The 12292-nt window shown below is 41.8% G+C and overlaps 1 protein-coding gene across 2 annotated transcripts in view; it reads left to right on the top strand.

The window, feature by feature from the left end:
* Window positions 1–12292, top strand: part of TGFB2 (transforming growth factor beta 2) — a 67809-nt gene that overhangs the window by 41118 nt on the left and 14399 nt on the right. For both annotated transcript variants that reach the window (XM_054063447.1, XM_009567189.2), the window contains one exon: window positions 3052–3215. In XM_054063447.1, coding sequence (XP_053919422.1) covers window positions 3052–3215 — 164 coding nt within the window. The remainder of the gene's footprint in view (window positions 1–3051; window positions 3216–12292) is intronic.

Here is a 12292-nt window from a genome sequence, read left to right as displayed (position 1 = left end):
AGTTTTTGCAAGATATAAAACTGTTTGTAAGAGAAATGGAAATTCTGTAAGAATTCATTCATATTCATTCATTGGTTGGAAAGTAAATGCTCATTTGCTGTGTATGCAAATGCAGATGTGCAAACAAAAAAAATGCACAATGAAAGAGTATTCCTTCTCTGTCTGTCTTCTTTATATATGAAAAAGTGTCAATGTGGAGATGGCTTAGGAAAATCTGTTTACATACATACTCACAGCTTTGTAATATACAGTATCTAAACAGAAAAAGAAAAGAAAGACTACAAATATAAACCAACAGCGTTCTCAGAATGAGTTAAAAGCTAAATGTAAATCAAACACACAGTCAAATAGGACTTCTCAATCTGAAATAAAGTCAGGATGGACAGAGTTAGTCTGTGCCAGGGCAAATAGCTGGCTGCTAGTTTGGCTTTTCATTGGAGAATAAAATAGTAGATTGATGCCTTAAATAAATTAAGGGAAGGACAACTTACAGCTCATCCTGGTAGCATCAATCTTATGTATACATACTATTATACAAAATCATCTTCCTATAGATTTGGCTGAAAAACAAGTATGGGACTTTCCTGTCGTAGAAAAATAAGTTGAAGACAGCAATTCTCTCTTAAATGAGGATATTGTCTCTGAACCAAGCAGTTTTTCTAAGAATTTGCAAAACGTATCAAAATTAAGATCGTAATGGAATTAGATTAGGCTGTTCTCAGAAGACCTTGATTTGGTATTTTGAGAGAGACCAGAACTAATGTGTTGTTTATGGGAGAGAGGAGCATTTCTGATGTGGGGGTAGTTGGCATATCTTTTTCTTTGAGTTCTCACTACTAGATTGCAGCAGGTTTTTTAACAATAAGCCTGCCAGGCAAGACTACCAATTATGATGCATTGGGGGTTATTTCAGATTACTGCAGATGTAAAAATTTGAGAAACTTTTTTTAATTTCTTTAATTAAAGAGATCTTAAGGAAGCCTGAGGCATCCTGTTTGTATTTATACATATTCACCCATCAACTATACTGAGGGCCTCTTTTGAGAAATGCTCTTTCAGAGGCTTTCAAAGCATTTTGAGAACTCGTCATCTGTCTTCTGTAATGCATCTACAGTTGAGGCCGAGATTCTTCCTTTATTGTCAAAGATTTTATCATAGCTAGGATTAGTTTCATGAATTTTCACCTCTGAATATTTAAAAAAGAGATTTTGGTGCAATTATGTAGAGGAAGCATGTTTGTGAATATTGTGAAGACAGGATAAATTTGCTTTATTCCACTTGTGACTGGCTCATACTTGGTATTTATTCTGTAGTCAGTTTGAACTTAGAATTTTTTAGAAATCTAGTTTTTTAGAATTCTAGTTGCTTAGAATCTAGCAACTGAGTTATTAAATGTATAACTGCGAGTGGTGTTACCTCATGTAGCCAGGAGCTGCTGCATTGGTTAGAAGTTCTGGTGATAGCGGCCAGTCTAGAACCAGTGAATACTTAGAAGAAAGTCTTTAGGTTCTTAACATGTCTTATTGAGATGAGTGAGTATTTTTAAGGATTTACTCTGAGTACCTTTAATCATTCATAGTTAGAAATAAAGGTAAATGTACTTGGCTTGGCTTCTCCCATCTCTTCACATAGAAATGATAACTTGCATATATTGTAGCTATCAAGGATTAGATATCTTCCAGAAGAAGGTACTTTTTCCATCGGTAGATGCCTAGATTAATGGTCTAGGTAGCTGAAGGAGGCCGTGGAGCAGGACACCTGGCTGAAGATTTGGACCAGACCTGGCTCTTTTCATGGAGGCTGGACTGCCTCCCTCCCTAACGTTGAGAATGCATGGCAAATCCCAGGCTACGTGACTAGTGGGAAAACTTGGTGTTTTGTAATCATTATGCTGATGTGGCCCCAAGAAGGCCTGTGACTTGGGCTTCCACAGCTGAAAATTGTCCCTCTCCCCCACCTCCCAATGCAGTTTTCCTCCATCTTCTTTTTCTTTATACACTTCAGGTTTTGCACTGTAAGAGAAAAGGAAACCTTTCCCTTGGCTTGAACAGAGGCTTTTATCAGGTCGTTCGAGTTGTTTTGACTCCTTTGTGAGTTTGGTGCTAATGCTGAAGAGGGTCTTGCCAGGCAGCGGGGTGAAGAGATAGTCTCTCTCCTGGAGGGTGGTCCGGGTGCTGCACTGTGCATGAGTTTCTTCTCATGCCAGGATGAGCTGGAAGAGCCTCAGGTGGTTGCTGAACCCTTCAGGGGAATGCAGGTTGTGCAAAAGTGCTCTGCTGCTCAGCCTCAGCTGGAAGGGAGAAAGAGGTTGTTTTGAAACCTGCACTGGTATATTTAACACAGTTATTGAAGAATTGAGTCTGTTTTTCTGGGTTTTTTTCTGCTTTCCCTGGATATATAGTGAGGGGATGGATAGTTTTATGCCTTTTACTGCTTCCAAGTGGTCAAATTTAATGTAATTCTGTTTATAATGTCTACTGTCTGCTTGCCTTTTCCCTCCCTTCTTCCTCTTCTCTTCTTGCCCTTGTCACTATAAACAGAATGAATATTTTGTTCCAATGAAATCCTTTAATAACTGAATAGAAAACAAAATCTGAACTTGGCTAATTTATGCTCCGTATTCTAGGGGGAAATGGGCTTCAGAGAATGTACAGATCAGATGAGTTGCTGTTACTTGTCTTAGCAGATCGCTGTGAACTCGTGCAAGTCAGAAAGCGTTTGCAAGATACCAACTCTTATGATTCTTTCCCAATTTATAAGCATCTGGGATTTTCCACCAGTATGTTGAAAGAGGGGAGGTTTAAATGCATGACCTGAAATAGAGTTGGAAATTGTTGTAAATCTCTATTAATATGGTATTCCTTTAATCAAACACGTGGGGTTGTGTTGTAGGTTTCTCTTATTGAATTATTAATAATATTAAATTGGCCGTTGCAAACTGAATCATGCTACAGATATTTCCCCTACTGAGGCTATCTTGTATTACACTGTTCAAAGGAGCGACGTGTTTTATCATTAAAAAAATAATAAAATCACACTGCCTTCTTGCAGATGCCATCCCACCGAGCTATTACAGCCTTTACTTCCGAATCGTCAGATTTGATGTCTCAGCAATGGAGAAGAACGCCTCCAACTTGGTGAAGGCCGAGTTCAGGGTCTTCCGCCTACAGAACTCGAAGGCGCGGGTCTCAGAGCAGCGGATAGAGCTATATCAGGTACAGTGGCACCTTGCACGTGTCACCTCCCCATCTCTCCACAGCAAACCCACCTTATATCCACCTAGCAAATGAAACAAACCACAGGAAGAAGCGGTTGAGTCTCATCCCTCCAGAGTAACCTCCTAGAAAGGACGTTATTCAAAATCACATAAAGCTGAAATGTGCAAACTTTTTCTAGCAATTGTGCCTCAGGACTCCAAAGTTTCACCGTATAACGATACGTGACAGAACAAGACATCATCCCTAGGATATCTGTCTCCCAGCACCTGGCCTGTAGCATAGTTTAGGTAGAAGTCAAACTGCTCTCTCTGGCCTGTATTTGGGAGAAGCCTTTAAACTTTTCCTTGCATAAATGGCATTGTTAATAATTGAGTTTCAAAGTTTAGCAGTTTGGGGCTGGGCTTCTGTATAGTGGCCTACGGATTGAGGTGAGGGAGTGGACAATTTGGAGATCGAGGAGTGAAAAAGAAAATGACCCCATGACTCTCTCACTCCTGAGTGTTGATAAGATTGATATTATTTAATCTTTAAAGACTCTGAGGCCATTAAATCACTTGCATAGGGTCTATACATTTGTGCAAATATTTTCTAGAGCATATTTCATGTATAGTTCACTTTGCTGAAAAATAAAGCAACAAAAAGGAGGCTCAACTCCCAGCAGTATTATACTGAGTAAAACTCGCGGTTGTTTGCAGCAGCTCGGGAATCATTTTGCTGAAAACTCTTCAAGATAGGATAACATGTTTTAAAACAAGGTGTGTTGAGCCCCTCTTTGGCTTTTATCTTGCACTCTCATTAGCTGTACCTGAGCACTGTAGAGTGTAGAGTTTGCAGCACTGTAGAGTCCAGTTAGGATCCAGTGGATGCAAATGTTAGTTTTCTCTATCACTTTCAGCATTCACATTTTCCTTCCTGATCTGGTCAAATGCAAGCCAAACTCGGAGCTGAGAGGAGAGAATTTGGGTTCACATGCTTGCTCATGTGACAGTATGAGCCAGCCTTATGAGACAGAGGTGCAGTGGGCTGTTTAGATATTGCTTAAATGTAGGAGAAGCATGATTCCCAGTTCAACATGGTTCAGGTCCACAGGTGATCACTAGGTGCTTGGCTTCACGACTGCAACCTGGCTGCCTTCCTGCCCAAGAACAGCCTGGCAGAAAAGTTGAATAAATAATGTGTCATTTGTTAAAAGAGAAAGCTAGTAGGAATCTTTAACGAGAGTTGCTGATGTCATCTATATACAACAGCCATCACAGAGACTTATACGATGTCCCTCTGACACTGCCACACCAGTCCACTGAAACAGTTATATGTTCTAGCTTGACCCTTCTCTCAGACATCCTAAAAGGAGTTGATGACATCTCTGGGCTTTCTGTTCTACTTTTGCGTGCTGTTAGTCAGCCACCTGAAAGGAGTACAGCTGCGGTTGTCTGAACTCGGCTCATTGCCTTGCTGTGTTTGAGGAATGTGGGGCACAAAGGGTTCAGTGGAGGTAGGGAAGAAAGGGCTTTTGCTAGGCTGGGAATTCGCCCTGTGATGAGAAACAGCTGGAGCTTATTTGAGAGAGCCTGACTCCAGCAGGCTTGTGCCCATGGATATGAGTGATACCTGCATCTAGGGCAGGTACTTGGGTCTTTTAGGGAAATATATAGCTGGTGACTAAGGCAATTTCTCTTTTAGGCTGGGTGGAGCATACTCAGTGAAGTGTTAGGTGAGTAATGAGTGCAGGTTATTGTTGGATTAGGTCGTTTCTCCACCAAGTATCAGGCAAGCCAAACACAGTGAGCTCTTGAATGTGTGTTCGTGCCAGGCATATTTTAGGCATGTTACTTTGCTCCTTTGCCTGTGGAGAGACAAGCTGTCTTCTGAGCATTTTGCTATCAAAGCACCTACTAAGGTGATAAAAGCCGCCTGTTAGTTCCTCTCTCTGTTTTACTTCTTACAAGCTCATGTAGCCTTCCCTTCTTCTGCCTGTTGTTTTTCCCTTGTTTTGGTCATGTTTACTTGTTGCAGTCTTGTATGCAGCTCTCCCCAAAACCTTGTATGCAGGTATTATCTTAGCTTTGTGATGGTCAATCTGAACTGCATGGGTTCCTTACCAGCAGCTCTACGGCAGGAGCATCTAAGTCCCTAAATACTGCTGCATCTAATGTCGATGGGAGTTCATGACTAACATGTAGTGTTTAACAGGAGAAGCAAGAGCGGAGTGAGGTTGAAGAGGAGGATGTAATATAGGACAGTATTATAGAAAACAACCTAAAACTTAGAATATTAATTTTAAAGCGTAGAAAGAGGACAATCTAAGGAGCTGAAGGTGAGGAGGCTTGGGTAAGAGGCATTGATGCCGGAGTGATGCTAGAGAGGAGCTTCAGGGCTGCATAATGAAAAACTGATTGGGCTGTTTATCAGTGGAGGAAGGGACAAACACTGGAGGTACAAGAGGAGAATGAGGAAGATGCTTGTTTTCCGTGGAAGTGGGAGAGGCAGATACTTTCTGTAAGGGCTGAAAACTTTCTCACGTATCTTTGCTTCCAGTATGCAAAGCCACACATGGAGAGAGAGTCTCGCAGAGCAGATTGCTGGTAGAGCTGGCACATGCAGCTGCTGCTGCTCCTCACTGCATAAGCACTGCTTCCTGTCTTGTGAGATATGTGCTGGGCTTGCCAGGGCTGTTGTGCCCAGAAGGAACAATGTAGGTTTTTGTCTTGCATAAGCAACATTTAATTATTAGGGGATTTTTTCCTCCCACCAAGTTTTGGGTTGTCTAGCATTTTGCTTTGTTGAGGATGTCTTCTTAAAGAGAGTTTTTGAAATTACTCTCATACCTATATTTTTAGGGAATGGTTGTTCCTGTGTCCCCTCATGTTTCTCACTCAAGCAGGAAAAAAAGGGCAGACATCTTCTGGAAAGAGTCAAAGATCTCCTTTTTGTGGTTCACGGGGAAAGTAGAAACCTCTGAAGACATACAAGTCTCCTAACTGCTCTTCTAGAGCTCTCTGATTTAGTCCAGTGGCAGTTTAGTAGTAGTAATGTATACACCACTGGTGCAGAAGGGACAATGTTACCCTGAAGAACTATTCTAGGAACAACTAGACAGGTGTGCAGGGTAAATGGAAAAATTAAGCATGCAGAATATAAATATTTTGTTTCTCCTCCTGATTCTTTCTTTGTGTGGTCCTCTGACTTTACAGAGCTACCCCTTAAAATGAAAAAAAGAAGTGTAAGACTGCACCTTTTAGGCTAAGCTTTCCTCAGGCTATACTTGGCTCACTTTTCCAAACCACATCAGAAAAGGACTTTGTGTTTTCCTGCAGCCCTTGTTTGCTCTGACTCAAGGAAGGCAGTCTGGGGCTGTTGGTGTGGCAGGCCAGTGCTGTGGCTGCTCGCTCTCAGCCTCTGGTAGAGCAGAAGCAGGACTCTACCTCACAGGTATGGTCAGAGCAGAGAGCACCCCGTCGTATTTATACTGGGAGCGAGTGATTGTGGATATGTGTGTCGGGGGTGCTGCCCCTGTGTTTTTCTGGGTGGTAAGACCTGGACATTAATTCTCATGGAGGTGCCCTGGATGCATCAACAAAACCAGGGGGCAAGTGGTAATCCACGAGAGTAGGAACAGTTTCTTTATTGTCTGTGTTCACCCAGAATGTTTTTCTTGGTATTTAAGCATTAGTTAGCCACATATGTGTGTTCCTGCACAGATGGGAAATGCAGTTCACATACTAAGTAGTCTTAGGGCAGAAAAATAATAAAAATCAGAGAAGTAAGAATTAAGTTTTTTCTATAAGGCTGGTATAAAAGCTTCTGTCTATTCTTGGCTCTGGTTAAGTGAAGCCACAGAGAATTAAATTCTTTAAAGGCACTATCTTTTCTATTGTTTCTTCTGCCCAAAAGTGAGGATTAATCTCTCGGTGGTGCTGCTGATTTTCAACACATTGGAGAGTGGGAAGCCAGAGAGAAAGAAAGAAAGGCAGGAGGGAAGGAAGGCAGGAAGGCAGGAAGGAAGGAAGGCAGGAAGGCAGGAAGGAAGGAAGGAAGGAAGGGGCATGACCTCAGATATAGCAAACACACTCCTGCACTGCTTCTCCTGTCTTTGCACTGCACTGCACTCACTGGATGCGCGTCTCAACATGCTCTGAGACTTCAGAAAATATTAAGGGATAAAGTACTTTTGGGGAAAGGAGGAGGAATAATATTAAATAAACAAGTTTTAGCATCCTCCAGTGGTCCTTGCTATGTTTTTAAAGATTTATGCCAAATGCAGGCTTTATTGGAATTTGATCAGATAAAGCTCAGTTGTTATGGGAATGTCTTTGTTCATCAGTTTTCTTGCCTGCTTTTAAGACTTCATCACATCTTTCTTTTATTAAGGTGCTTCTGTATTTATGAATAAAGTCCCTGCACCCTTCAAAAAAAAAGGATCTTTTATGAATAAGCATTCCAAAAAATAAATAGACACCACCGCAAAGCTGCATGACTGGAAACCCTCACAGGGTGAAAAGCTGTCATTCAGAGAGCATTGTGGTATTGTTTTTAAGGTGTTTATATTATGCACAGACGGTCAAACAATAACAATTAGTAATTACTTCCTATGGAAGCAGCGCTGTGTTTTGTTAACACATCATAAAGCATCACAAAAAATGCGACTGAAGCACTGTTTTTTATTGTCAACATTATCCAAGGCTGCCATGGGTGTAGGTACCTGAGAGGCTGTGGTTGGAGGGAATATACTATGGGACATACCAGAGCACTGGATTGGAGCAAATGAACAGTGACAGATAAAAGCCTGAGGGTGACATCAGATTGTGGTGAAGTTAACACAAGCAGAGCAGACCTTTGCCTTTCCATGTCAGGGGGTGTCTGGTCCATGCCAGGGTCTACTGTGAGGCTTGCTTGGGGTCTAGAAAGAATCATCTGCCCTCCAGACAGTGGAAACCCCCGTTGGACTTATGAGGAGGAAGATGCTGTGGAACATATTACCCCATTATGAGTCAGATTTAAATTTAAACCATAGTCGGTTGTTCAAGTACTTCCAATTCAGACAGTGTTTTGTCTTGTTTTTCAGTTAGGGAATACATTTAGAGAAAATTACTATAGATTTGGGCCAAATCTCCACAGTGCAAATCTGAGGCAATTTACACTGACTGCAGCAGAGCTACTCCAGACTGATAGCCATATAATCAGGAGCAGAGGGGCCTTGCTCTCTTTTCTTTCTAAAAAGTGTCTTCTTTAATATCGTGGAAGAAAACACCAGGAAACAGGATTTGTGACTGTGAGCTGGCACAGGATGTCTGTATTACAGATATCACCTGAGGCATTTGATTTTAATTGACTTCCGTTGCTGTGACCTACATCTAAAGTAGTGTATTTGGATCTCACAGTTTATGTATTGCTGTCCTGAAACCAAACTCTTGTGATCTGAAAGGTTACAAGGTTATGTTAAATGGCATAACTCTTTGAAGTGCCAAACTCAATTTAAAGTGTGGACCTAGTAACTTTCTACTCTACCAACCTCCTCTTCTTGCTCTGCCCCGCTCAGCAACAGCTCAGGACCAGAGGCAGTGAATCGAAGTATTTTTCAGTTGAATTGCTGTTTTCTCCTTGTTCTGATATCCCCTTTTTTTGTTCTAAATACTGTATCTCCTACAAAAAAAGAAAAAAAGTCAGTATGCTGGAGACCGTATATAGAGTATCTTTGGCAAATAATCTGTGAGTGTGGGTGAAAGGAAGTGTTTATCGCTGCGTCATATTCACTGCAGTTTGAGAGCTTATCTCAGATACAGCCACCTCTTGCCAGGAACAGAGCAGTTATCAAAGAGGACTTGAAGTATATAATATCACTGTTAGCTACTGGCGTGTGTATTCCCAGCTTGAGACTACTGTGTGTAGAAATGTGGAGCGCTGAGCTAGTAGATATGTTGTCATATGCAGTGCCTGTACATTATGGGTAGCATATGAATGCAGGTCATGGGTCAGAAAACAGCTGCTGGATTTGGGTTCCTGCTTTTTGAGCTGCAGTCTGGTGGGGTAGTCAAGCCTACATTACACTGAGACACGAGCAAGTTTTAACTAAGCACTGCAGCATGGTAGTTGCTGGGCTGAGGAACATCAAGTTCACTTGCAGGTCTTATGTTAGAGAGACCAATGGAAAGGGGAAAGTAACATTGCTGTTTTGGGGAGGTGTGAGAAGCAAAGTGAAACTCTGTTGGAGAGAAGCCGACACAAAGGAGAGCAGATGATGGAAGAAAATGGAGGAGGACAGGGGTGGTATGAGTGGAAGCCTTAGAGGTGGTCGGAAAAGAAAACAGCAAGGAGAATTGTGACTTCCAGAGAACAGTGCAGGCAAGAGGAAGGGAAGAAAGAGAAGTGACTTGAAGAAGAAAACAGCATCTTAGAAGCAGCAGTACTGGTCCAAATGTTCAAATAGTAAAGAAAGTTGCATCCAAAAAACTTGCACTAAAACACATGTGAACATAAGAGATGGCTGTCAGAGACAGAACCGAGGAAGAGGAAGGGCTTGGGAGACTTTCATTTAAAAGGGAGATGAACACAGGAGTACCCTAGAGAATCTAGGGGATTTGGATGGACGATGGGAGAACCCACTCTGTTTTTGTTGACTTTGGCTCTTCTTTGTTGATATTTTAATAAAACATGATGTGCCTCTGGCAAGTTAAAGCTAAATGGTAGATAAGTTTACAGGATTTTTTTGTTTTGCTTCATTTTATATAAAATCTTTCTTTGGAGATATCTTAAAATCTCTTAAACAGCAGGAAATTGCACTCAATATTTCAGAATCTTCCAGAAGGACCCCAGACCCTCCATTCTTATTTATTGCTTATACACTGCAGAGTCTTCCTGCCTGCTGAAGCATAAATAACACTGGAAGGCCTCAGGGCTGTATCCCAAACTTGCACTGCACATCTATCTTCAGTGGCAGGAGGAAGACTCTGCTTGGGGAACAAATGGAGAGGAGATCCCTTCTCAGGATCCATTCTCTCCCCAGAGCTCATCCCTCGCCACAGGCTGATGCAATGAGGCACTCACAGTTACTCCATGACATATTTGACTTAGCCTTCATTTTTGAGCTCCTTTAGTTGCTTGTGTCTTTACCCTCCTCACGCTTCACCTTCTTTTACCTTTAAGTGAGTAGCAGCCAACACTGTAAAGAGAATTCTACTGCAGCTGTAGCCCGTCGAGATATAAAAGGAGTTGGGATATGTGTGCAATATGTTATTTTTATTTGCAAGTTTGCATGAAGAACGTGTCTGGCAAGTTCTGAGCAGATGGATCAGAGAGCTATGGGGTTTTTTAAAACTTTGGCAAGTACTCCATACCTTTGTATTTTGGCAGGAACTCTGCATCTCATATAATAGTCTCTAAAGATTTTGCCCTTGGTTTGAGCCTGATTCAGAGACCTTTGCAAGTAATGGAAAGACTTCCATTGGTTAGCAGGGGGGCTGTAAAGCCCTTTTAACTCTTTAGGACTGAAGGCAGAATCTGAATCACTCTTTTGCAGAAGGGGCTGCAAGAAGAGCTTTAAAATTCTCACTGATAATTTTTGAAAAAATACAGTCAGTCTCTTGCACTAGTGGTGATAAGAAGCTAAGACTGTACTTGCCAGTAAATTCCCAACTATCTGGCAAAAGGTACTGTATGAAGGCTATGCACTTTACAACATATGTTTCCACATATAATGAGTAAGAAACTGGAAAGGTTTGCAGTAGAATTAAGGGTTTGCTTATCTTCGTGTCCAAGGCAAGATCAAAGACCTCAAACTCAACCAGGAAGTGAGAAAAGATTGAGAATTAGCATGGTCATTTTTTATCTTTAAGCTTCAGAGAGTGCTAGATGAAGTCCCTGAGAGCTGTCTGAGGAGACCTTTGAAATCTGCAACCAGGAGGCAAGTGAATCTTTTAGTAGGGTGAATAGTACGTAAGAACTTGGGAACCACCATGTGGCTGCATATGCAGACCTTGTGTATCTGGTTATTCCACTGCAGAAGGTTAGGCTGGAGTCCCCTGCAGGTTCAGAAGAGGTTATCCCAAACGACAGTTTTCAGCCATGTTGTTGTGCATATCTGAATTTATCTCTGCTCTGATGTTAACCAGCATTAGCATATCATTTACCACTGGATCTAATTGTTTTGGCTTATTTACTTTGAGCTTACAAATACATGTCAAGTTATTTCCATTATTTTAAAAGTCCCTTGAAGTTCCAGTGGAAACCATTGATAATGACTGATAAGTAAGAGAAAGATTACTGAGCCTGCCAAGATGTAATACAGAAGAACATCGCAGGAGTCCGACATGACAGAGCAGGGAAGGAAGTAGGTGTCAGGGAGATCAGACAGTCCAGAACAAGTGGAGAGGAAAAACGCATTAATAGCAGTTTTTCACAAGGTAATTCCATATTTACTGCTATTCAGCAACTGCAGAACCCATGTTGGTTGACAGCAGTGACCATCCCAAATTCCAGGGCAGTGCAGCAGAAAGGATAGATATTTTTAAAGTGGCCATAGAATCATAGAATGGTTTGAGCTGGAAGGGACCTTAAAGATTATATAATTTCAAACCCCCTGCCATGGGCAAGAACACTTCCCACTACATCAAGCTGCTCAAGGCCCCAGTCGACCTGGCCTTGAACACTTCCAGAGATGGGGCATCTACAGGCTTCCCTGAGCAACCTGTTCCAGTGCCTCACCACTCTCACTTCAAAGAATTTTCTCCTTATGTCCAGTCTGAATCTTCCCCTCTCCAATTTATAGCAATTCCCCCTAGTCCTATCACTACATGCCTTTGTCAAAAGTCCTTCCCCAGCTTTCTTAGTAGCCCCTTCAGGTACTGGAAGGTCACTATAGGTTCTACCAGGAGCCTTCTCCAGGGTGAACAACCCCAACTCTCTCAGCCTGATCTTATTATTATGTTTTGAAAATTCATCAACTTGTTTTAAGAAACTGTAAGTTGCCAGAAATATTTCCTAGCAGTTGTTGACTGTAATTCTCAAATCCAGCTATAAAATGCCCTTGTTGTTTGGCCTTTGATGTGTGCCTAGGGTTTTCTTCGCTGTGGTAGATGTAT

The sequence above is a fragment of the Cuculus canorus genome, chromosome 3 (assembly GCF_017976375.1).
Source record: "Cuculus canorus isolate bCucCan1 chromosome 3, bCucCan1.pri, whole genome shotgun sequence".
Classification (NCBI taxonomy): domain Eukaryota; kingdom Metazoa; phylum Chordata; class Aves; order Cuculiformes; family Cuculidae; genus Cuculus; species Cuculus canorus.
This window is presented reverse-complemented; position numbering and strand designations above follow the sequence as displayed.